Consider the following 27,419-nt stretch of genomic DNA (forward strand, 5'->3'; position numbering starts at 1 on the left):
GCTCTTATCTATAAATTTTGAGCATACTGAATTAAGGATTTTGAACTAGCTCTTGGTATGAAAATACCTTGTTGTTTCCAGAATATGCAGAAATAGCCCAGATAAAAAGCTCAAATGTAGATTTCCCTTATGTGGACACCTACACTTGGTTAGTTGAATTGCATTCTAAACATGAATTAGAAAATACATTTCTTATTTTACAGAAATAGCTTTGTATTGCTCCAGAAACAGTATAGAGCAATGACAATGATGAACAAACACGTCTTGATTAAGTGCCGAACTTAGTAAAGGAAAGTGAGAATGAAGATTAAAAGGCTATTGTTAGAAAAAAGGTTCATTATACTAATTAATACCTGAATCTAATATCTTTTTTTGCATATAAATGACTTACATATACAAATAGCTCAGTTTGTGGGTGAATGTGTGTTTTTGCTTTCCACAGTCATCTGTTAATTTAGAAAAGCACAATTTCTAACTAATTTATTTAAAATAAAGAAGAGTCAGTCGTGAAGAACAAAACTGTATTTTTAAAGGCTTCAGGAAACACAAAACAGAAATTATTTCTTTATGCTGTATAGCGATGCTTCTTTAAAATCATTATTTAGCAGATAAACTACAGAATAAAATGTGATGTTGATTCTTTTTTTTCTGTGAAAATGAAATGCATCAATTAATATTCTTCATGCCAGAAAATAAAATATATGGCAAAAATAATATTTATTTAATATTTTCCATGTTTTTATTGTGAAGAGAGTGAATGTTACATATTTTATTTCTGTTGTGAACACTAGATGGGTCCAGTGTCTCTGAAAAAGGTTTTTATATATGGGCTCCGCTGTTTATATTTTTATTATTTATCTATAGTAGGTCCCAGGGTAGTTTCCAAACACCCATGAAACACTTTTCCTTCTTTAAGAAGTTCACAGGCCATCAGGTTTCATTCCCAGACTCTCTGTCCCAAAATTTTATATACATTTAATTTGTATGCACCTTTCTGTGCCTGAAGGAATTTTTCTTTAAGCTATTTACTGGGACCTTGGGTTTTGCTAAAATTATTGTAAGATTCCATGGCTGATTTTTGTTTTGGGTCAACAGTTTATCTGGGGAACCGAATGGACAGCAGACTTCTCTCAGAGTGCTCTTTGCTGGCTCTCTTCCACGTGCAGTTGTGGTGAGGATTAGCTCAGCTGCTGCACTGAGAATATGCAAAAGTAATTATTTCACTTGATGAATGTTTTTAGGGACATGACCTTACTCAGCGCAATGCATGAAGATTAAAGCAGGGAGTAAAATAATGTCCCACTCCCTACCGTTTTGCAGAATTTGGATTAGGACTTGCTTGCTTTATACCGAACCTTTGGGTATTCATGGGATTTTTGCAGGAGGTAAGGGTAGTTCTTTCGGGACCAATCACATCTGACAGTCACAGCCCTAACTGGAGGCTAGCTCTACGTACAAGTGTGAATATATTGAAGTCTAAACAGGCAGGGAGATGGTGAGGTGTTTAGACCCTTCTTGTACAGTAATGGAATGCATGAGCTGTGAGAATTTGCATATGTTGAGGTGAGGCATTTGAGAATGATCCTTCTCTTACACCTCTTAAATTCAACAGCAATATGTTCATTTTTTGACAGTTCACAGAAGTGACTCACATTATTTATTTTTTTTTGTAGTCCATGGTTGGCAGTGGAAGCTGGCAAAGAGTCAATGCACAGGTTGCAGTAAAATCTCCTCGCTATGCAGTGTTTGACCTTGCAGAAGGAAAACCGTATGTTTTCCGAGTCTTGTCAGCAAACAAGCATGGCATCAGTGATCCCTCTGAAATCACAGACCCTATTGAACCAAAAGACACTGTTGGTAAGGCACTAATTGTAAGGTATTAATATTAAATACAGTTGGTATTTTACAAAATGGAAATAGACAACTCTCATTTTAATTAGATTAACATAATTACAATAATAGTAATGGAATCAATTTGTGTTCAATACCGTGAAGGATTTTGAATCAGACAGATGCTAAACTTTACAAAAATTCCAAAATTTTCCTAATGAACACGTCTCCTTGCTGAAACCAATAATTGTTAAAAAGTTAAATTAATTTTAGTTATTCATTCTTCAGAGTGCTCTGTTAATGTGACTTGTCAAAAAATAAGATAATACAGGTTAATCACTAAGTTAGCTAATTATGTTGGCTGGCTCAGGTAATTATATACTACCCAATTCCCTAAAGTTTCAGCTAGATAAGGTAGCCTTTCATTACTTTCCTAGTGTTCTAAGTTGCAAATTACTGTTGGCACAGAATTCCAGATGAGCAAATTTCAGGTGTAGGGGAAGTTACATCTACATATTCAGTGCTAACCTTTCAAATGAAAGTGTTTATTTTGTGGCAACGTTCAAAAACACAAATGAATGTTTAGGGAATGGTTATTCATCTTGTTGCCCAAATATTTGGCTTGTTCTTGCAGTTTTGCAGAGGTTATATGTAAAAGCCCCATGTATTGGCAGCTAGCATCTTAGGAGCACGACTTACTAGTACACTTGCTAAAAATATAAGAAATATTTACAATATCTGATATATCATAGTTCACTAAATGTTAAAAAGTATAATCCATCACCTTTAGCTTGATCTGTAAATATACATGATGAAATAAAAACAGCTTTTGCTTTTAGGTATTCCTGACTTGATGTCTCATTAATGCATATAAATTATTTAAACCATTCAACATTCCCCAAGGTAGGGAAGAAAAAAATCTGTATTTATTTCACTTAGTACAAAAAATAGGCTACTCCTTAGGGGTTAATGTAAGACATTCTGAATAAATCATAGCTATAGCTGAAAGCAGAAAGTGGAAGGTGTTATTTTAATGAGAAGCTGCAGGAGTATTTTCAGAGATGGAGTTTACCACCTGAGCCAAAATATATCAGACACACATGGCTCCTTTTAGTTGCTTACACATAGTGCCATTTGGCATTCTTGAAGATAACTGAGAAAACTTAATGGGGATAGCAACCATTACACAGGAATTACGGGTAGCTTTTTCTCTTGAGAGAAAACTAGAAGATGGATGGAGTATCCTAGGCCATCCAAAATAACCCTTAATATAATGCAATTGAATTGAGTGGTAGAAGAGTATTCAATTTAACATCTAAATTTAAGTATTTCCATGGAGGCATCTACAGGTTCTCGAGATGTCTCTGCTCTCACTGTGGCCTAGAGGTTTTGACTTGTGAAGAGAGGTGGAGGTATCTGGGCTTCTTTAGTCTGGTGATCTACAAAGATGATGCTGCTGAACTGTTCTCAGCAATATGAGATGAAAAGAAAAAAAAAAAAGGCAACAGCCACAAACTGAATCTTAGTAAATTCAGATTGAACATGATCTCTTAGTGAAAAAGGTGTGAGAGTGCAATGCTGGAAGGGATTGTGCAGGGAATCTGTGAAATCTCCATTGTCAGAAGTTGTCAAGACTCAGCAAACCCTCAACTGACAATCCAGTTTGGAGAATATGTTCACCTATAACTGACTTCTCAGAAAACCTGTATAAAGTCAGACAGATGGGGAGCCTTATAGCTTGGAGTAAGTTTACTCTAAGCCTTAGGGCTTAAAGTTAGTCTACTCTAAGAAGTTTACTCTAAGAAAACAAATAGAAAAATAAATATATTTATAACCACATATATAGAAGTATCCAGACTTACAGGGAAACAAATATAGTAAAATACGTATCATATTGCAATAGGAGAAGTCATAGCTGTGGTGATTAAATATGCTAAAAGTATACAATATTGCATCTGTCTCAGCTTGCTTTTATTTTTATGTATTTCATAATAATACGTGTTTTCTCTCTTTTTTTAAGTTGCACCATCTGTACCTGGTCAAGTAGTGGCCACGAGGAATACAAAAACATCAGTTGTAGTTCAATGGGATAAACCAAAACATGAAGAGGATTTATATGGCTACTACATTGACTATTCTGTGGTGGGATCAAATCACTGGGAAGCTAGTAACCATAAACCTATTAAATATAACAGGTATTGGCAATATTTCTGTATTTTGGGAAGACTTGAAAAATGTAGGTTAGTTTTAAGCCCATTTACATGCTAAGCAATGGTGTTATCATGATAGGTGAATGTTGAATGAATGTGGAAAGAAACAGTCTCACCCTCGTTCTTTTTTCCCCACAGAAATTTTTTTTAACTTTGAGTTATAAAAGCAGGTTTAGAGACATGATCCTCTATGTCTTGAAAATGAGTAAGCATAAAATAAATGCCTTTCTTAGAGTCTGAATTATGTTACGAGGTAAACAGACCTGACACATGTGAAGAAGAGTATGAGAAGGAGGGGGACAGACATCAGGGCAAAAGGGCAGGCCATGCCTGCTATAGATGTGTTGACTAAAGTGCTTCTGCTGCTGACACTATGTTCCAGGAAATCCAAGTGTCCTGTCTCAGAAACACGAGGGCTCCCTGACCTGCTACATCTGTAGGTAAAGGACAGTGGCCCCTGTTTCTAGTTGCCTTGTCATAATGCTAGTCCCGTCTGTATTTCTGATTTCTTATTCCCTCCTGGAAATATCACACTTCATTAAGTGATTTTTCAAGTAATTTCCTTCATGGCAATCATACTTAATTTTATTAGATTTACTCAACAAATGCAAGGTTTAGATGTGTATTTTTTATTTTCCTGTGAGTATGCAGCAAACAAATCACATGATTTAGTGTGTTTTGTCAGTTATTGATTAATTTTGAGTGACTTTGTATTCTGCTGAATCCTTTGATGAAGTAGTCAAAGAATTTGATCAAAGAAAAAGTAGACTAATTCTTTTTCAAAGGGCTGAAATGAGAAAAATAATTTTGTTCATTCATATGTGAACGTACTCTAAAAAAAGATAGTTCTGACTGTTGTGTCTGTTACAATAATTACCTAGAACCTCTGATCAAAAATGAGAGCTATATTTGATAGTGACTGTGAAAATACAGTGAATAATATAGTCCCTTCCCACAACAGACTAGAGTATATTAAGCCAAAGTTCAGAGGTAATTTGTTATGGTTTGTCTGACTCTACCCGGTAGATCAGAACCAGGGTTTTAATTCAAGTGTCCTATCCATATTGTCCTACGTCACGTTAGTGCATTATGATTTCCGTCTTAGGAATATTTTCCTTGGTGAAGCACACATGAAGTTGAGCTTTCTCATTGTTGCCAATATTTCATATTACAGCACAGAACAGTTCCTATAAATAGATACTAATACCTGACGCTATTTTATTTTTTAACCCAGGTTTGTTGTTCATGGTTTGGAAACTGGAGAGCAGTACGTCTTCCGTGTGAAAGCTGTGAATGCTGTGGGATTCAGTGAAAACTCCCAGGAGTCAGAGGCTATAACGGTACAGGCAGCCCTTAGTAAGTATGATTCTGTGCAACTGAGCTTCTTGTTTCTTGAGTTGCATATTTTCAGCAATAAACTCCTTTGGTCTCTTTTGCTATAACAGTACATTTTGCAGCCATTGAGTGCATCCCCTTAGGGCTGTTTATGCTCTGTCATGTGGCTGTTCTAGAAAAGTGACATTCCTTAAAAAAACCCAAAGAGGTTCTTCATAATGCTTGTTAGAAATATTGGGTCAGATTCACTACAATGACCAGGTAGTCTTCTGCTCCTCAGTTGTAATAAAGAAACTGTAAATTTTGTTTAAATTGGGCAAGTAGCTTCTGGGTAATTTGGAGTGGTATGAATTGGTTTAGCATGGAATCTGCTCCATTTCAAAGAGTTTCAGGAAGCTTTATTACTGTATGGCTGAATCAAACAGAAAATTCCCTTTGGCTGCTCCAGGTTGGAGTATAATCTACTTCCTCTATATCCCTACAAACAAAATTTCAGTGTAAGAATCCATTGTGCATCCTTTGGTGGGAATGATGTATACTGAGTGAAAGACAGAATAATTATTTAGAACAAAAAGCACACACGCTTGGGCTACTATAGTCCAATTTTCATTTCTACACAGTTTCAGTTTCATACTGAAAAATTTAAAATAGAACACATTTCCCCCACTTGAATGGCCTCCACCTCTTGGAGAAGAAGACAAACAGGCATGCTTGTCATAAATAATCCTCCGAAAGATCCAAAATTCAGAATGGCTATTAGAAGATAAATTTGGATGAGATATTACTGTCAAACTTACTCTATCTGATCTTTTTAGGACGAAGCCTGTCTCATATGGGTAGGTGGTGCACAGACACTTGTACCTCTATGTTGTAAATGCACTCCCACCTTTGGTTTTGTCACCGTGTGTTTTGAGCATAAGGGTTGCATGCGGGATGTCACCAAACACAGAGCACATGGATGTTACACACGCTTATGGAATGTGGACGGCTTTTATCCATTTCAGTAGCCTTTATGGAAATTTAGCAGGACTATTTATAGGTGACTTAAATTAGCATGGACAGAATCTTTCTGTAGTATTATTTTAAGGGAATATATAGGAGTTTGCTATTGTCATTATTGTTTACCAAGAAGTGGTAATAATTGTAAAGGCCGTGTTGTATGGCCTCTGAATATAACACCGCATTTGGAAAAAAAGAACAACAGGCCAGTTCTGATTACCATCTATTTTCATGGTGATGACCATCTATTTTCATGCTGATCATTAGTACAGCTACACGATCAGGGACTGTATTAAGGGCCTCTGCTAACATATTCTCTTCTCAGTGAGCTAAGTCACATTCTCTCAAATTATACTAGTAATTCAACTGAAACTATCAGATGAGCTCTAGGGGCAGGACTTTAGCCTGTATTGACTGCAGCACAACAGGGTCAAGAATGGGGTATCTTTATGCAAACTTTCATGCACAGATGGCAAATACAAAACAGTACTTGCTAGAAAGGGTACTTGCTAGAAAGGGCACTTACTAGAAAGGGTGCTTGCTAGTGTAGTAGGCGTGTAAAAAGCTCAGGAAAACAGCTTCCTTTATTTCTAGGAAGATGGATGAGTGACACTTCTGCTTCTGCTATAGATGGGAGTAAACTCGTGCAGGTAAACTCATGAAGGAAATGTCTCTTCTGCTTCAACACAAATTAAGCTAGTGAACATCTAAGTATTTTCTATTCCTCATAAGGCAGAAAACATTCTTGGTCTGAAGTAGGTATATAATATGGGGACATGAGTGGAAAGTCGGGAATACTGTACAGCAGACAATCATATGACTTCGTTTCATTCAAGTTCACAGCCTCTTTTTTTTTTTCTTAAATTGTGTGAATCTTACTGTATTCCAAAAGTACTTGAACATCTTATTTGTTTCTTAGCAGAAAAAAGACCTTCTGATTCATTTCAGTCTTCTATCATGATCTTTGGCCTGGAGACACTTTTGCTGGTATAGATATTTCCATACCAAAGATCATCTATTCCTTCTTGCTATCTCCTGAGAGGGCAGCATATTAGGTAGATATTTCAGAATCTTCCATGTTTATGTTTGGAGATAAAATTAATTTTGATTAGCATCTATACAGCTACTTTGTAACTGATATACAACTGATAGCACTGATATGCTGTAGGAGACAAAAACAATATACCAAACCTACTAAACTTCTACAATGCAGTGTTTTAGACTCTCTCCTAACTCTCAGGATGCTTATTTCCATCTAGCGTGTCCATCATATCCTCATGGCATCACACTTCTGAACTGCGATGGTCATTCGATGACCCTTGGTTGGAAAGCACCAAAATTCAGCGGAGGTTCACCAATCCTTGGTTATTATATGGATAAACGGGAAGCAAACCATCAAAACTGGCATGAAGTCAATTCTTCCCTTATTATCCAGACGATTTACACGGTTGGTACTTTTTAATCCTTACCTTCCTAGAACTCATTTGTAATATTTCTTTTCTTTTGGCAGAGTTCTACTTTCTTGCAGAGAAATTCTTTAAATACCTGCCGCAACAAAACTAGGCCCTTCCATTGTGTATTTTGGAGTGCTACATGCCTAAAAACTGGGGTAGATAATCAGTCCCACCCCCCGCTATGGAATTCAAAGACAAATAAGACCATTGAGACCAGGAAATTTTTGAGGAAAAATATGTGAAGCACATTTTTCACAAAGAACAATGAGCTATAAAATGCTTAATAAGCTATATTTGTTAGTGAGCAATATATCTATCACCGCTGTAATAACATGCAGAGAAGGGATAGAAGCATTTAGCTGGACAGCTTACCATGCTATCTGTAGAACTAGAGACTTAAATGACACAGAGATGGACTAAGAACAAATGTAACTATCCCTATTCTTATTCTCAAAATCTGCCTTCTGTTGGAAAGGGAAGTATATGAATAAACCGAGCATTATGCCTCATTGCTTCCTTTCCGGAGTACCAGAGCGATGATTTAGTTTTGAAATAAATTACTTCTGGTTGCACTTACAATGTGTTCAATGTTTCTTAAAAGAGAAAAATTTTGATGTGAACTGCCATGAGGGAAGATTAGGAAGATAGTATATCACAAGTAATTAATCAATCTGATGCCTGTTAAATTAAGTTAAACAATCAGATTTTATTCCCAAATAGTTCTTTAACATTATGTCCACAAGTCAAAACTTTTGCTATAAACCCCAGGACAGAAGTGTTTAGCAGATATTTGACACCGAAATAGAAAATACTGCTGCAGATGAGCTCAGGAAGAATGTTTCATACACAGACGGCAGCCGGCAATACTCAGGTGTGTGTATGCTTTTGCGTGAGTTTATAACTGGCACCTCTGACATTAGCACATGGAGCATGGATGCTGAAAAATGGAAATGGGAGGACAGGCACAAAAGGGCAATACTATGGAATACTTTCCAGATATTTTCATTTTTAATACATTTATAAACAAATGACTAATACAAATTAAGGGAAAACATTAGATGTTTTATTATTTGTATATTTAACTCTCAGTCCTGCCAGTAACTGTTTTTGTACCTGAAGGTTCATTTTCATACATTACTTTGAATGACTGGAATCTGAAATACTGGTGGGAAATAAAAGCAAGACAGCTTTTAGTGGCACAGAATATTTTATGACATACTGCAAGCAGCAAAGGCCCTGAGTTTTAAAGTACAGCACCAGGAAATCACCAAAGGTTTAACCCCCTCTGATTAAGTAATTCTATGGGAACCCTACAAAGATTCTTTCTCTTAATAAACTGGGATTTAAAACTTTTTTTTACAGGCTGAACTGTTATTCTCTCCTGTGACTCACATTATGTGGCTCTCTATATTAAGGAAATTTGGTCTAAATTGTATTAGTGCTTGACTTTTCCTAGCTTATGTTGTTTGCTTTGGTCTTCTATTTGATTCTACCCCATCATATGTTTGTTACATTTAAAAAAATAACACCAAAATCCATTTTTTACCACACATTTCCCCAGAGAATATAGTTACACTTTATTTCTTAATGAGAATCTAAAGCTGTTCAATATCTCCACTAGAAATACTACCCTCAGCTGTTTCTTTCTCTTGAGACATGATTAAATACAACTTTAGAAAAATTATGCAGAGGACTGAAGTGTAGTGTTATTGCCCTCTACAACTACCTAAAAGGAGGCTGTAGTGAGGCTGGTGCTGGTGTCTTCTCTCTAATTACTAATGACAGGACAAGGGGAAATGGCCTCAAGTTGCATCAGGGTAAGTTTAGATTGGATATTCGGGGGAAGTTCTTTACTGAACGAGTGGTGAGGCACTGGAACAGGCTGCCCAGGGAGGTGGTGGAGTCACCAACCCTGGAGGTGTTTAAAAAAAAAGTAGATCTAGCACTTGAGGCTATGGTGTAGTGGTTAGGTATGCTGGGATGAAGGTTGGACTAGATGATCTTCAGAGGTCCCTTCCAACCCCAAACATTCTGTGATTCTGTGATTCTGTAGAAGACTTTCCTATTGTGTTTAGTTTCTGGAAGGGGAAGGATGGAAGAGTTGTGTTACTATGTGGCATTCAGGATCTCAGGAAGCTCGTGCCTTATAGCTTGTCTACCTTGACCTCAGAATCGGAGTTGGTGATATGGTGATAGACACATTTGATAAATCAGGATTGATTTACCAGTGATGTTTGCAGAATATAGCATGAATTCTGGTCATCCCATCTCCAGTGTTTACTTCCTCAATTTATAGTGGTAGGTTATATTAATAGAAAGATACACACAAGCCAGAAGAAGATCTGGGAGAATTTTTCCCAGAGTTATATCGGCACATTGTAGAACTAATTGGGATGGCTTTTCCTTTAGTTTCCTGTTGTTTTCCTTTCTTCCCTGGTCAGTGCACCATGACCTCTTCAGACTGAAAACCATTTGAACTCTTGCTTAAGTGAATGGCTTACGAATAACCATTCAATAGCAATTCAAGAAGATATTTCGTGCTTAGAACACTCATACATAAATCTTTGCTAGAGGTCGATTATTGAGTAGAGTCCTGGGACCTGTGCTCAAACCTATAACAGCCTTTCATGCTGATGTATCAAATGCTGTTTTTCCTAGGGTTATGCACCTGAAACATGGAAATGCAATGTAGATCTCTGCACTATGTTTGGTTTAAGTGTAAAATCTTCAAATTAGATCCTTCCAGCACACCAGAACATCTGTAGGGTGGGATAAGTAATTAACCAATGCTTATTTTTAAGTATTTAATTTATTGAAAACATATAAATCATGGTTTTTGATATATTGAATTATTTTCTCAAAAAAAGGTAGAGGATTTGACAGAAGATGCCTTCTATGAATTCAGAGTTGCTGCTGCAAATCTGGTTGGAATAGGCCAACCTTCAGATCCCAGTGAGCATTTTAAATGTAAAGCCTGGACTATGCCAGAACCTGGTAAGTCTATTAATTCCTCATAAATTTCAATTCAACATAAACTCCTTAAAACATAGTCAACGTAACGGTCCAGCCAAACTCTGCTACAGGTCTTTTGGATATTTTCTGTCATATTACCTGCTGAGATTCCTGTTTCTTCTGATATCTATTAAAACCTACCTTCTCATTGCCACTGATGACATTGAATGTCCTGGGAAGTAGATGACCTTTACTTACCTTGCTAAATGTCTCTCACTGCCCAGATCAGCTAAGAAGCAGACTGTCTTCAGCCTTTAGGCTAGGTTTTTATTTCTGTCAGCTCTTCATCCCCAGCCCTACTAGCTCCACTTCACACTCACCACCTGTACAGCATACAGGCATCTCTGCACCAGAATTGCAATCTATTGAGGCATTTCTGGAGTTTCAGACTCCAAAATGATGGATTTTGCTCATAAATAAGACACAACAGGTACCTGTTTCTTGACACAGAGGCAGCACAGTGTAACTCACACTTTACAGCTAATGTCTCAACTAGTGTGACCTTATTCATGTGTTTCCCGAGATTGTACCTGGCTGTTACCTGAGAGGGTAGTGTTAGCCAGGTGTTAGAACAAATGTGCTAACATACAGTAGAAATGACTCTGTGCTAATACTCCAACCTGTGTTTAGGTTGTCAGTAGTTTAGCAGAGAAGATGGACCTGAAGACTGTTAATTATAGTGTTAACTCTGTAAAAAAGTGTTAATTAAGTAGTAGTATGAGTTCAAAACTTCCAGCAAAACAAGGCTGAACTTCAGTCAACCTAATGTGAGCATACAAATTTGTGCCTAAATGTTAGACGTGTTGTTAAATCAAATCCTGTTTACGACACTGAGCTTTGGTATTCAATTAAGGATCTATTTTAATACTTGTTTATGTTGTCAGGAGTTGTCTGACACCTACACACATCTGTTTCAAGCCTAAATGTTCATGTGGTTATTTTCTCAGTGAAGACAAACTATCCAACTCCTAATTCTGGTTTTGTAAAACTCTTGGAATTTAAAAAAGGTGCAATTAGCATAAGGCGGCAAGAAATTTTGGTTTTCTTTTCTATGCTGTATGTAAAAAGTAAATCTCGCCTGAAATAAGAAAAAATTCAGGAAGATCATGGAGTCATTTACTAGGAAAGACTCTCAAATGTCATTTAACTGCTTGCCCACATGCAGGACCGGCTCTACCTATCTCCTTGACAGAGGCTTGCCTAACCCATCCTTAAAGACTTCTACCTATGAGAAAGTCCAGGTTCTTCGGACAGGATCTAACCCTAATCTTACTGTGTTTACAGTTTAAAATTTTTCTAATATTCCTCAATGTTTCTTCCTGCAGTTTAAGCCTGTTTGCTTCTTGTCCTGTCAACCAAGGACATGAAGAAGAGATTATCCTTTTCCTCTTTGCAACAGATCCTCTACGTGTTTAGAGACTTCATCAACCCCCTAGCTTTCATCTTAACTTGACAAAATCCATTTCATGCAACCCTCCCCGTAGATCATGTATTCCATATTTCTAAATAACCATTTTTTTTGCTTTTTCTACTTGATTCATGTCTTTCTTGAATGGCAATGCACAAACTGGAGACATTCTTTCAAACAAAGATTTTTAAGTGCTGAGCAGAGAAATGGTATCTCCACACCTCCTACAATTACTTACCTGCTTACAAATCCCCCTTCAGGATATAGTTTACTGGTCATGACAGTGTTGGGTTGATGGTTGGACTAGACAGTCTTAGAGGTCTTTTCCAACCTTAATGATTCTATGATTCTATTCTATGATTCTATGTTTCTATTTGTCTTTAAAAAAAACCCAAAACAAATAAAACCAACACTAGAATTTTATGTTGGGTTTCAAGTTTACTTCTTTTTAATGTCCAGATTCTTTTCTGCAAAACTGCTTGTCAAAGAGTTGCTCTCTGTGTTATCTAGCTAAATTCTTCTGAGTTTGTAGATCTTACCTTTTAGATTTAATGACATTGCAAAGCTGTCTGTAACAAAATGTTTAATCTCCTAACCTTAGCTCCCTTTATGTCAATTACATTTTCTTATAATCTTAGAGTATTTAGTATAAATGCATAATTACGGGAACAAATATTTTCCTTAAAGAAAAGATCTGTGATTTATACTGTATAGTGTTTTCAAAGTGTCATTGAAATCACATAGTGTGTAAGCAAGTGAAGATTATCCTTCATTTTAAGTGATACATAAAGAAATAAAATAAAAGGCACTTTCAGGAAATGAAGAGAGTGAAATTTCCATTTTCATAATGAACAATCTGACCTTTCTACTCTTTTGCAGATTACATTGTTCTCATTAAGAAACTAGTTGAACAGAGAGCATTGTATTCTTCCTGCTTAAAAAACCCACCACAAATAGCCCCCTCATCCACCCCCAAATCACCAAACCTGTTAAAATATTTCACAAGCCTTTTTTAGAATAAGTATTTAAACAATAGTTTAGCAATAACGAGAAGAAATAACTGAGATTTAAGACTGGGAGAAAGAGGCTGACCCTCTTCCCTGACTTACTAAAGATACTGAGCATTAGTGTAATGTGACTGCAATATACTCTTCACATCAACAAACTATTCTTCCACCTTTTGATATGGAAGGGATGTTTCCTTAGAAAGGCCAAAACCTCTTGCAAGATTTCCAGCATGGGTGATGGATTCCTTGCTCAGAGCCCATAATTATTTCATCCTTCTGCAGAACTCTGGTCTTAGATGTGAGCCTCTGTGGGTTAGCAATGATAGATAATGAATTATTTTACACGATTTTTAAAAAAATGAAATGTCTGTGATCTCAGAATCCTCAGAATAGAGCATACTTTATTACACATTTTCTTCTGCTGTCTAGATTTCTAGCAGGTGCATCTGCCAGTAGAATTTTAATCATCTGTGGATATATAGACACTTAGGTTAGGATTTGTAAACAGCCCTGAGAGAAGGCTTTAGGCTCCTTGAAAACTGGAGCCTTTCTGTGAGAAATCTGGTATTTATCCTCATAAGGTCTGCAATAGGTGCTCATGTGCTTCTTTTCTGAAATGTGTTTACCCACTACGAAGAAACACTTTTCTACTGTGGCTTTTTTTTTTTTCTATATATTTGCTGACTATCATGAATTACAAATATCCTGTTCATTCATCACTGGTTAACATCATGTAGGCTGGAACAGCAATCAGGTTTAGTCGTAAGACTTTTCCTCTCGTCTTCATTTTAAATGGCGAGGTGTTTAGTAGGGAAGAGTAGTATCTTGAATTAGGCAAAACTGACAAAACTTCTTGTCTACAATTATCCACCTCACAATGAAAAATTCTTCAATCCAAAGTCCACTGGTGTTTGTGGGTTTTGGATTAATCTGAAGGGTCATGATTCCTGTATACCAACAAAAAATAAAAATCCTGATTCTAAATTATGAACTTGAGTCAGTTTCAGTGAAGGAACTTTGATGTGGGGCTGGTGAATTAAATAGTAGAAAATAAATCTCTGTTACTTGTTGGAAAATTTTAAGCTGCATGGATTTTCCACATGAATAACTTTCCCTTAAAATGGAGTTACTGAGATCTAGCTAAGAAGGTATGCTTCAGAATACTAATGTCACTCACTGCATAAAGCAGGTACTGCTGTATACAGCCATGAGGGAAAAATGACCTAAATACCACATATACCAAGTTTATTGTAAAGGATGAGATTTTTGCAAGCAAATATAGGCAAAACAAAATTTAAGTGGTGCATTTTGGCCTCTACAGGGCCAGTTTGCAAAATGTTATTGTATTGAAGTGAACTTCCAAAATGTGAAATATTTCAGGTCCTGCCTATGACCTCACGATTTGTGAAATTAGAAATACATCACTAGTTCTTCTGTGGAAAGCTCCTGTGTATGAAGGCAAAAGCCCTATTACTGGGTATTTAGTGGACTATAAGGAAGTAGATACAGAAGACTGGATCACTGCTAATGAAAAACCTACCTCAAAACGCTATTTTAAGGTAACATTTTCATTATTTAGTGTTAATTCAAAACTGAGTTCTAAAAATATACCTGATTGAGTAAAACAAAGACATGTATTTGAACTTGGGCTTCTGCTAAGATCTTCATGTAAGTAAACAAAAGAGTTTAGATTGTTTTTTAAATTAGCTTTGCTCTTTATCTTTTTCAAGGTCACTGATTTACATGAGGGTCATACCTATGTCTTCAAAGTTCGTGCAGTGAATGATGCTGGGGTGGGCAAGTCATCTGAGATATCTGAACCAGTGCTTGTCGAGGCACGACCAGGTAATGACCTGTTTTATCACCTCTGCTTCTAAAACACTAAAATACTTGGAAGTGAATTTAATCAATCTGATTTGATATTGTAGCACAGTTAAGTATTTCAAGAGTTAAGAAGCTCTTAGTCTTTAAACTTAAAGAAAAAATCATGTATACAGATGTATAGTCAAGACTTTCTGCTTTACTTACTGAAGAAAATGATAATCAGTTATTTTAGCTTTTATTCTCATTAACAAAGATTTTACTAGCTGTGAGTGAAAAGAAGTATGATAACACATTTATTAAAGCTTGAAGAGTGATAATAAAATTAATTTCCTTAAACTGTTCGTATCTTTCAGTATTCAGTTTCAATTTATAGATGTTTATCAATAACATCTATTATTTTTTGTATTCCTTTTTTGTGTAGAATAAGAATCTTGCTAGCTAGTATATGATGCTGAGTCAGCATATCACATAAACATGTTTCAAAATCTACAAGTAAGATCAGTGTCTATTAGTGAATATGGAGAAAATTTGCATGGGCTTTAGTAATATCTGAGTTGTAGCTCAAAAGAAAAAAAGCAACTGTGACATTTGTGTTGATTCCTATTTTGCAGGAACAAAAGAAATCTTTTCAGGTGTGGATGATGAGGGTAATATTTACCTGGCTTTTGAGTGCAAAGAAGCTACAGACGCATCTCATTTTTCGTGGGGTAAATCCTATGAGGAGATTGAAGATTCGGATAAGTTTAAGATTGAAACAGAGGGAAATCAGTAAGTCATGCTGGTCTATTGAACTATTAGAAGTTTAAAATATTAAAAATCTTGATAACAAGAGGAACCCTGCTAATTATATTGTTCTTTATTAAACATTTTAGTTCTAAGCTGTACTTCAAAAATCCTGATGAATCAGACCTGGGAACTTACTCTATTTCAGTTAGTGACACAGATGGGATTTCATCCAGCTTTGTTATGGATGAAGAAGGTAAGGTCCTTATCATTTCATCTTCATTTTGTCGCTTCAACTGCACTACAAAATTATCCAATAATAAAAAAAAGAACCCTACAACTCTCACATTCTATCCTATGCATTAAGAAAAAAACAAAACACAAAAAAAGACCACACAATGGGTTTTGTGTGATTACTTATTTTTCTGATTATCATAATAATCAAAGCTGAGATAACACAGTATTTTCTTTAAAAAAGGATAAAGAATATGCCCAATAAGAATTGTTTTCTTTATACTGGGACTATAATATTATTTTCAATTATCTGTTATACTTTCAGTTAAATGGCTGAAAGTTTTGCTTTCTTCACTGTTTTGTGAGACTCTTTCTCTAGTATGTCACCTCTGCTGTGTTTTGACTTTAGAGCCTTTCACATCTTATAGTGATCAGTTCCCTGATAGCTGTAAAGCCAGCATTAGATCTCTGCTTGCCAGAGAGTCTATACTGAAACAGATTTTGAGGCTCCAGCTATAGTTTCATCTCACTGAGAAGCAGAGAATTAGTGAAAACAATGTGAGAAAAAGGATGCGCTTTAAGATTTAACCACATTGGGTTAAGTTATCCTTCGGCTTAAATTTAGATTAGTTTTTCTTTAACTCACTGTAGCTATTGAGAGGTGCTGAGGTGAAAAGGCACAAAAATTACCTAGTGCTTTCCCAATCCATAGGTTGTAATTTCTATGCCCAGGTCCTTAAGCATGAAAATCCCCTTACTTACCTTCCTTCTACATTGTTAATAAAGAGATGTGGCTGAGTGTGTGTCTGACAGCAGGCAGGACTTTCATCTCAGTGCGAACCATGTCAAACCTGTCATTCAAAAAAGCTGTTAAGAAGAAATCCATGTGCAGCTACATAGAGTGTGGTTCTCCAGGACACAGACCATTTGTGTGGACTTCTAGTTTTACCAATATCTACTTCTTCTTGGGAAGCTGAACTTGTTATATTTTTAATTTTTCAGTGAATACTGTAGGAAAACACAGGCATTTGATCATGAGAACTTACCTTTGGTTTAGTTTTGAAGCATGATGCTGAAGGTCGTGTCACCATCAGTTCTACTTTCAGAGGTTTTCTTGTAGAAGAGCACTGAAAGAGTTTCCCATCCCACACTCAGCCCATGTCTTCCCTGATCATATCTGTCACTCAAAATTATACTTTTATTTGTACTCAGTCCCTGTGCAAGTGTCACATTTTGCATTTTAGCACTGAAAACCCTTATTTCACTGCCCATTTACTTCCTCAAATGCTCTAAATTCTCCTACAATTTTGCTGAATCCTCGACCATGTCATAAATCCTTTCTAATTTCCTCCTGTCTTTGCATTATCTGTAAATTTGGAATTGGCAGTAATGTTCATCTTCCAAATCTTTATTAGTAGTGAGTAAGATAAATGGGATTAATATGAAAATTGAACACAGTGATTTCTAGATTATCATGCAACCTTCATGAGGATGTAGGGCATTGAATAGAACTTTCTGCACCTTTTTCAGACTACCATGCACTCAATCTAGTCTCCTGCCACAGTAAAACAAGATTTTCAGGTACAGTGTCAGAAAGGAAGTCAGCAGATAAAGGAGCCTCATACAGTACTTAGAAGCTATTTTCTCTCATCTTTCATTTAAATCCCATAGAGGATTTAAGGGAGCCTTCATCTCTTGTTTAGATTCTTTTGCATAAGAGTGTGCATGGAAATGCATGAAATAAGAACACTCTCTAAATCCATGTATCAGATTTTTAGGTTTCTTAAATCTTATTTTTCAGTCATTTTCTGAAGAAAGTTGTATATATTTTGCATAAAAGACTTAAGGAGATTTTCTGCTCATGCTGATGTGTACCTTCTTTGACATTAAGTTTCTGACTGTATTTTTCAGAATAAATTAAAACAAGCATTTTTCTTAATTTCAGAATTTGAACGTTTGATGGCATTAAGCAATGAAATAAAGAATCCAAGTAAGTGGAAGATCTGAATCTATTTGATACTTTTAGAGGAAATATAATTACATACTAATGACTGGAGTTTCAGAAAGGTTCTTCCTGAAACAAAAGCAATTTCATTCTTCATGGAACAACTTGCTTCCTTACCTTTCTATTTAGAAGAATATTAGTTTGCATTGAATCAAATTGTCATTGCCTAAAAGTCTTCTGAAGTTTGACTTTGACAATAGACTATAGGCTGCTACTAGCTGATTCCTTAAACAATGTGCAAATTATAAGCTGTAAATTCTTTTCTTCTTTTGAGAAATTAATTTAGAAATCAGGCAAAGACTGCATTAGCCATATCTTCCCTACATTAAAATTTATTCTATATCCAGCATTCCATAAATAATAGGGAGATACTAATATTTTACTATAGTAATCCTTTTTTTCATAAATGTTCATGCATTACTGACTTTTGATTGCTTTTCTTTTTGCAGCAATACCTCTGAAATCAGAATTAGCTTATGAGATTCTTGAGAAAGGAGAAGTTCGTTTCTGGATTCAGGCTGAAAGCTTATCACCAGATTCTACCTTCAGATTTGTTATTAATGATAAAGAAGTTGAAAATAGTGATGTAAGTACATATTGAGTACTTTATACATGTATGTGATTTTGTTTAATAAATCTTTATATATTAATGAGTATTCTATTTTTATAATTGCTTAAAACCAAGTTAATATGGTCTGATAATATCTGAAAAGAATACTAATCTTTAACTTGAATCTTTTTTTTGGTATAGAATTTCTGTTGCAGAGTGAGCCTATTCATACTGAAAAAGAAGAGAGCAAAGTTTAACCCTCAGAATTCCATATTAATTTTGGGTAGCTAGACAACCAACAAAATTAGACACAGACCAGTATTAAACATATCAGATTAAAAGCAATGTATGAATATTTTAGGAAAACAGCTTGAGACAAAAAAGCTTCTTCAAGTACCATTTTGAACTGCAAACCAGCAAGCTGTGCTGTTCCCAGAGACCCTCTACGGCTGCTTCTACTAGTTTTACATATAATGTGGGAGACATTTGACAGATATAAAACTTTTAGATGGTATCACTTTATTTCTTTTTTTCTTAAATTTTAGCCTAGACCCTAAATGGACATTAAATGGCTACATGAAGATATAAGGGCAGGCCACCAGCTTCACACATTTTTATAGATCTAGAAAGACCTTTCATAGAAAAGGACATTGGCAATTTCTTTTTTCTGTGAGAAATCCACCCCCTGTGAAGCTATTTGAAAGGTGCACTTTATTCCTGACAAATACAAAGCCTGATTTTGCCCAGAGAAGCTTATCGGTAATTTTATACCATAGAAAAGCAAAGATCATTTACTTTAATTACATATTGGCAAGTGGAAGAAGTGTTTCTGAGTAAAATACTTTCCTGTTTTTCTTACTATAAGAAGTAATAAACTACAGCACTGAAAACCTGAATATTAGTGACCAGGATGTATTGAAATCACAATCAATATTACATCTTGGCAAAGTTAGTGGAACAGAATAAGCTATTTTTAGCTTGCGTATGTTTTGGAAGTGTTGACATCAGAGAGAGTCTTGAAGTGGAGCTGCATTATTTCACCTCTTTAATTAGTAACCCACAGGTGACATTTACGTTTGGAGACGGATGATATTTTTGTGGAAAGTCACATAAAAGCCTAGTATTTATGGCTCCCATAAAATCATTGAACTTCATCTCGCTGCATAATGGCAATAGTTAGAAGCCTAATTACACTCTAAAACCTGTCTGGAGACTGGGCTGCAGTCACTGAACACATTCAATGGACCGTTATGCTGGTGAATTGTAGTTTGATTCTTGACATTGGCTGAAGTGATAAATTTTTCCTTCTATGTCCTAACAGGGAATGGTTTTGGTAAGATTTCAAAATAATCTGAGAATGAAATGAACTGAGCCCAATTTAATCAGCTGTCATTTAAATCTTTTGATATTTTCCCCTTTACCCAAACACAAGAAATATATATAAAAAAATGAAATGTTATAAAGTATCAGATTAAATTGTAAATCTTGCTCTTTGTCTACTTCTGACAATTCTCAATTTAACATTCTCCCTGAGAACTCAAGAAATAAATGCAAGTGTTGTCCTTAGCCTCTGTGGACGAGAATGTAAACAAGAATTTGATTTTGCACTTTTTTATAGTTTGGTGAATTTTAAAACTTCTCTTTTTAACTTACCTGTCCTATCTCCTCAACTCGTACAGATGAACTCTCTTACATCTCATATGTATGAGATGAACTCATACATATGGGGGGCCAGTTAGCTCACTCGGTTAGAGCACGGTGCTGATAACACCAAGGTCGTGGATTTGATCCCCATTCGGTCCCCATGTGTTGCCTGATCTAGTTGAGAGGAGTCCCTGCCCATGACAGGGAGGTTGGATTAAATGATCTCTAAGGTCACTTCCAGCCTAGGCCATTCTATGATTCTATGATAAGCATTTTTTCTACTTAATTGCCTGATTAATTATGTCTTGTCTTATTTTTTGACATTATATCTTTCTTTGAAATATATATGGGAAAGTGCATATCCAAATTAATAATTTTCCATTTTCCCATATATGGAAAAGTGCATACCCATAAATTATATGAGCATTTCCCCTATTATTTTATATAAATGTTATACCTCAGTCTCCCTCTAAGTAATTCATTTAATAAATTGTTATCCTAATCATTCTGTTGCCTACTTCTTTGTTAATTTCATTATCTTTTATCTTTCTTCATTCTCAGTTACTCCATTAAGGTTTAAACTAGTATTATTTGTGCATTTGAAAGTACCAGTAATGAATGCTAAAGACCTTTACCATGTCTACGCTATTGTTCTAAGCTTGTTGTCTGTACAACAGTGAATCTGTTTTTGAGGCTGGCCAGGACATATCTCTCAAAGGGGATATATCTGTGGGGTCACTCCTGCAAATCTTGGATCAGTACTTAAAGGTTCTTCCACTTAAGGAGGTCATCCAAGAGAGTTTAACAAGTGGCAGTTTTACTATCTATTTTTTCTTTCCTTCTTTCTTTTCCCTTCCCAAATGTTATCTACCTGTGGTAGATGAAAATCAAAACATTCCATTTACAAGGTGTCATGTCTTTTTTTAACAGTGGCAGGGTCTTCAATGATTTACTGCATAAAACTTCTAGATGGTGACATTTACTTTTCTGTCTCATCATGAATGGAACAGCTAGTGCATGATATGCATAATATCTTTGGCCACAGCAGTTACTGGAAGGTGTTTACTGAGCAACTTCTATGGATTACATTTACACTGCTGGAGAAATTTGTTAGTTAAGATTCAAACAACATCACTGTTAGCAGGACACGCAATGCTCATGGTTGTTACTTCCTGGATGAAAGAGGATACCACTTAGTGAAAGGTGGTTGTATCTAAAAGAGTGCCTGCAAATTCATAACACATATTTCACAAGTATTGTCCAATATTTGCCTGCAATTTTCTGTTTCCTTGACAATGTCTGCCAATGCTTTATCTTTCTGGAATATTTAATAGAAAGCAAACACAAAAAGGACACAAACAATGAAAAGCATATTTAACTTTGAATTCAGGCTAACATTTGGTGTTTTGGGTATTCTGCAAGCACTTTAGTAGGTAACTAGATGTTTTGACAGACTTGTAATTCTATTTTGCTGGACTTGGTTGATCATTTTAGTTCCCAAAAGCTTTGTTTATTTTGCACAAGTTACTGTTCTCATGGTCTTGCACTTTAGTTTTCTTTGAAAAGAATACCTAGTGTCAGCTGATCTTATCATTATACCCCTACAAAATAAACTTTACTAGTGAGAAAATGAGATACAGTATTGAGCTGCCACATATGTCTCAGGGATACTTACTAGTGATGACTTTTTTGTTAGGATGGATTTATCTGGAGATCCATGTTTGTGTCTACAAACATATTACTTCCACCTGTTTCAGTAGTCTACTAGGATTGGTGCTTCAGGCAAGCAAAACCCCTTGTTGAACTGGAAGCTGTAATGCAATCAAAGATTGGCTATGTAGGCTCTTCTTCAAGGCTATGTAAGCTCTTCTTCAAACACTCATAAAGCTATGAAGTATTATTTTTAAATCCAAACCAGGTGTATTATGATGACTTGAAGATTCCAAATGCAGCTGCATACAGGGGTTTCTGTTACCACTGGGATCTTGTAAATATAAGCGCAGCCCTGCTTCCATAGTTTACAATTAAAAGGACATGAAAAAGATTGAGTGCGGAGGTAGAGATATAAAACATGATTAATTTGATAAGGAATTATAAGTAATTTACACTATACTAAAGGTATTACTTGTTTATTTCAGAGGCATAAACTAAATTGTGACCGTGCAAATGGCATTATAGAAATGGTGATGGAAAAATTTACAATTGACAATGAAGGTACCTACACAGTGCAGATTCAAGATGGAAAAGCCAAGAATCAGTCTTCATTAGTTCTCATTGGAGATGGTATGTTCACTGAAACGTTGAAACTTTGACACCAATGAAGAAATGAACTTCAATTATTCTTTGAGTACATTTGTGACTAACTCATTTTTCATTCACCTCTTCTAAAATTTAGCATTCAAGGCAGTATTGGCTGAGTCTGAGCTCCAACGAAAAGAATATCTCAGGAAGCAAGGTAAGACAGAGTAGACCAGTTTCTTTTAGGCCCAGTTTAATTGTGCATTCCTTGTGAATATTAAGTACTTCCAACTTCCATTGATTTCATTAAAGGATGTATCTTTCACAGTTTGAGGAGACACTGAACAGTTGGTGGATCTTATTTTCCAACATTGTCATATGATACATGCAAGTTGTGACAGAACTTTCACTAAGTAGAGAAATAGAGTGGGACTCCTTACAAGAGGTTAAGTGAGAATTAAGTGAGAATTACTATTGGGTACCTAATTCAGCATTCTATTCCTATGGAATCCTTAAAATACTGAGTTTGAACTCTAGTTTGTAATTTTCACTTGGCAAGCACATGGCTTTTAAAATGAAAGTAACAATAATAATTTAAAACATTTATTCTTGGGTGAGATTCTCTAAATAAACAATATGATTTTATTATTTTCTATTCTTTTTTGAGGGGAGATTTTTTAAAATATACATGTAGGAAAGAAATTATACCACTTACACCATAAATCCACAAGATCTTTCAGTTCTCAATGATTTAAGTGAACGTCTGGGACTTCTCAGGTCTGGATATTGCAATTACAGGTCCTGACCCTGAGGACACCAAAACATACACATTTACTGACATGAATAGCCATAATAACTTAAAAACATCTATGTGTTTGAGTAAATTTACTTAAGTATATATATATTTGCAGGACTGGAAACTCAGTAAAAAAAGTATTTCCTATTCTACTTGTAATGTTTAATGCATTTTTTTAAAACATAATTTGGAAAAATAATGTCAGGCATGGGATTTTCACTTTGAACAAGTAAGTGGGTGCTTGGATACATTTGTTAATTCTTCAGTTCCCTTTGCATTAAATTCATTGCTGGTACACTTGTTTGTAGTTACCCTGTTTCTTTTCTGTGCTTAGTTGGCCACTGGGCATAAAGATATTTAGGGAATTGATTTGTCTGACTGACTGTCTTACATTTGGGAGTACTACATGATTTACCATACAGAGATGAGCCCCACGTATCTAAGCTGTACAGTAGACACCCAGATCAAGATGATAAAAACTTACTGCAGGATTTTCCTTTTAGTGCATGGGTAGTCCAGGAGTTCCCTCTCATCATTCTGGTGTAAGGGTGTTATAATTGCCATCCTTCTTCTTTCTTTGATTGCATCTTCATTCTACAACATATGCTTTAAGAGAATTTTGTTCCTTAGGTCCTCACTTCTCAGAATTTTTGCATTGGGACATTACAGAGGAATGTGAAGTTTTACTTGTTTGTAAGGTGAGGAAAAATACTTGCAATATTTTTTTAGAATGTGTTGATTAAAAATTGAGGTAGAAAGATGTGAGGAAAGATTTTGATATTTTTAAAATTACAAGTTTCATATGAAGACTTTTAAATATTATCTAGAAATATTTTAAATCAAAGTATCTGACTTAGTATTCTTCAGCAGAAGTCTTCATTAAAACAACTAAGAAAAATTACAGGACATTTCTAAATGTGTTAGGGGATCTAATACTTTATAATGAGTGTGAGTTTAAGAAAAATATTAATCTCTTAATGATTCTTCTTCCTTCCTCTAAAAAAATAACCACAAAAAGCCATAGTTCAAATTCTTTCCTGAACATTTTTGGATTTGGAAGTTCCTCTAATAAAGTGTCTGTTACTCGATCAATTCTAGCCAAACATGCAAAAAAGGCTTCTAGAATTAAAGCTATAAAACATGATTTTTATTATATTTGGCTAATGACTTTTGAATCTTAACTAATGCTAATGTGCATGGAATCCAGGGTAACTTCTGCTATTAACATCTTTATATGCCATTCTAAACAGATATACTTTCATTTTTGTTGCTTTTCCAGAGTGACTAATTAGAAGTCTGAATAACTAAGTTAATTGAATTCAATAGGCATCAAACTCTTCTCCACTGCTTTTTCCTATAATATAGACTCTTTTGTATTAATTTGCTCCATTTCTTTTGAATAAGCTTTTGGCTTTTAATTAGACTAATTTGAATCATTCATTATGAGCAATTTACATGCACATTTGTGGGATTTTTTTCCTTAATTTTTTTTTCTGCTCACTAATTAGGAGACCTTTAACTCTGACTTACTCCCAGCAGAACTGACCTGGGTGGTGAAGCTGCCGTTCTGTGTGCCCTCATTTTAGGGCTCAGCACTCATTAGCTAAGGTGGTACCTTTGTTGGTACTGAGCTCCAGAGCTGGAGTACTTTATAATCTCAACATGCATTTGCCTCAGGCATGAACCCTGCTTATCCTTTCATTCACATGGGGAATTAAATGTTGCTGAACCAGTTATACTAGTGTTAATTCTCTACAAATTAATCTGAAATTATCCTTCTTTTCTTTGACTGTCAAGCCTGTTTATACCACTGAAACCGTGGAAGGCTGGGCGTCTGATTATATGCTTTCACCAGCATGCTTTTTGTTCTTAAGGTCAGAACATTTTATGTAAATGAAATCCAGGATGTGGGCTGTTTGCACACTCATCATTTTAACTATGCCATTGACCTCATAATGTTTGTTACTGTTAGTATGTGACTGGCCATTAGGTTCAAACAGTACTGTTGTTTATGCCTGTTTTACCGGTATTTGTACATCGGAAGGTCTTGAATAATAAAGCCAGAATTTGTCCTACAAACTTTGGATATCTGACGTTCAAATTAGAAGTGTGGCTGCCCTGGGCTATTTCTGTGATGATAAAAACCTCCAAGGAGCAATCTCTACCTCCCCAGGCCATTATCACAGCACTTGGCCCAGGGCTCTTCTAAGCAACATTTAGCACTTATGTGCAAAAATAATTATTATGGGTTCTTTTGCCTCTTGAAAGAGCCTGGAATAGTGTGAAGGAAGTACCTGTCAGACAGAGCTTTTTGCCTTGGCTTTCTTAAGGGCCATGGCACGAAATAGGGGAGTTAGGAAATCAAGCCAGCTAGAAACTTGTGCAGGGCAGAGGACTGACTGCATGATCCAGGTCCATAACAGCAAGAATAAACAAATGTGGATTGTGTTATAAAAAAGTATATCGAAATTAATATATGTTATCTCATGTACCACTTATTTTCTGTGTGGTTGTACCTGACTGAATTTGATTCTGAAATAGCTGGGATTGCTGACCTTGATTTTAGTATTGTAGACCATGCTGATTTGTCCACGTGAATGATAATTTAATGATGTTTACCTTTTATTGTGTGTTTATTTTCCTTCATACATCAGCATCTACTATCATTTTTCTTCAAGCATTTTTAAATTTCAGAAGATTCAGAAGCTACCTGCTCTTGCATAAATCTGATACTTATTTGTACTGTGTCTGTTAAAAGCAAGATTTTGGGTGTGTGGCTAAACAGCAAAAAAGGTAACTTTTCATAGTAAATGTCAACATGAAATAACTTGGGCACTGCAAATTACATGTGTCCAAAACTCAGTCTATTTTTTATCAGACTGAGCACTAACAATCTTTGATGAAAAATTGTTGAAAAGCGTTAAAGGCTTGTTCCTTCAGGCTTTGTTCAAATAAAATTGCCACTCATGTCACATGCCTACAGGAACAGCCACTTTATAGTTACTGGTAAATGTAAAACGATGCTCACTTTTCTCACGCAGGGCATTGTGATCTCAAATACACTGTCGGAGATCCATAGCAACCACATTGGTTATGAAACAGCAGTATACGTGATTAATTTGAACAGGTTTTATAGATGTGTCCAGGAATCAGTACAGGAGGCCCTCCTATTTGCCTAGTCACATCTGTAGAGCAGTTCATCTAGAGAAAGACTTCTCTAATGTGAAAGGGTTAGAAATTGGTGCATGTATTTTCCTCCAAGCAAGCCACTTGAAAACTATTGCAGATCTGTGTTAACTTCTGGGCTGCCCTCTATCCATTTGCTCAGTTCTTTTTTTAAGGAGGCTTTTTAAAGCAACTGCCTGGGGACTAAGGAATATCCTGCCAGCTCTGTCCTTCTAATAAAGACACACTGACCAGAAATTCAGACTGCACATGCAAATACTGTTGCATCTTTGTGATTTTTAGAAGTGATAGTGATGTCAAGTAAGCCATACTGTTTCTGAAAGGGAGAAAAATAAAATCTGTTGTCAGGGTTTCTAAAAAGACTTTCAGCTTCTTTAAATTCACAATTTGAGGTAATTCATCTGGTAATATTTTAAGCATCACCAATACACAATTTATATTTCAAAATTATAGCAATACTTGAGGTATAGCTGTAGTGTCTTTATGCCTTGTTTAGATGAGCTGCTGCTACTACAGCAATATTCTGGCTTTTAAGCAACTTCTCTGCATTTGTACTAACCTTGTTAAGCCCCTTTGTGTTGGGGGAGACAGCAAGTTGCAGGATTCCTCAAGTCTTTGTACTTCCCATAGGGCACAATATAGAAGGAAAAAAGGATTTCCAGTGCAGCTCACAATTTTGAAGTCTCAAATGCTTTCAGAATAGTAATTTCAGTTGCTCTCTGCAGTTTAGCTCTGAAAGGCATTGCTTAGGTAGTTAGGATAAACCTACAAATTGGCCAAAGACTCTCTAAGATAGAGTCTAAATTCTGTGCTATAGCTCTCTGGAGACACACAGCAAACACAAAAAGATAAAAGAAAACTCAGCAGCTCTGATTTCAAAGATACTTCTTACAGATATTGCTACACAGACTACCACCACCTAGCAAGGGTGTGAAACCCTTAAGGGAAGAGATTGACAGGAATT

General features: G+C 35.7%; 1 protein-coding gene across 1 annotated transcript in view; it reads left to right on the forward strand.

The window, feature by feature from the left end:
- The window catches only part of MYOM2 (myomesin 2), a 79,507-nt gene that overhangs the window by 37,521 nt on the left and 14,567 nt on the right, over positions 1-27,419 (forward strand). Inside the window, exons 15-28 of the mRNA XM_009877978.1 lie at positions 1,674-1,857; positions 3,851-4,025; positions 5,275-5,396; positions 7,634-7,821; positions 10,696-10,822; positions 14,636-14,814; positions 14,986-15,100; positions 15,691-15,847; positions 15,952-16,058; positions 17,982-18,026; positions 18,491-18,627; positions 22,374-22,518; positions 22,631-22,690; positions 23,900-23,967. Of these exons, the coding sequence (XP_009876280.1) occupies positions 1,674-1,857; positions 3,851-4,025; positions 5,275-5,396; positions 7,634-7,821; positions 10,696-10,822; positions 14,636-14,814; positions 14,986-15,100; positions 15,691-15,847; positions 15,952-16,058; positions 17,982-18,026; positions 18,491-18,627; positions 22,374-22,518; positions 22,631-22,690; positions 23,900-23,967 (1,809 nt within the window). The remainder of the gene's footprint in view (positions 1-1,673; positions 1,858-3,850; positions 4,026-5,274; positions 5,397-7,633; positions 7,822-10,695; positions 10,823-14,635; positions 14,815-14,985; positions 15,101-15,690; positions 15,848-15,951; positions 16,059-17,981; positions 18,027-18,490; positions 18,628-22,373; positions 22,519-22,630; positions 22,691-23,899; positions 23,968-27,419) is intronic.

The sequence above is a fragment of the Apaloderma vittatum genome, unplaced genomic scaffold (assembly GCF_000703405.1).
Source record: "Apaloderma vittatum isolate BGI_N311 unplaced genomic scaffold, ASM70340v1 scaffold4041, whole genome shotgun sequence".
NCBI lineage: Eukaryota > Metazoa > Chordata > Aves > Trogoniformes > Trogonidae > Apaloderma > Apaloderma vittatum.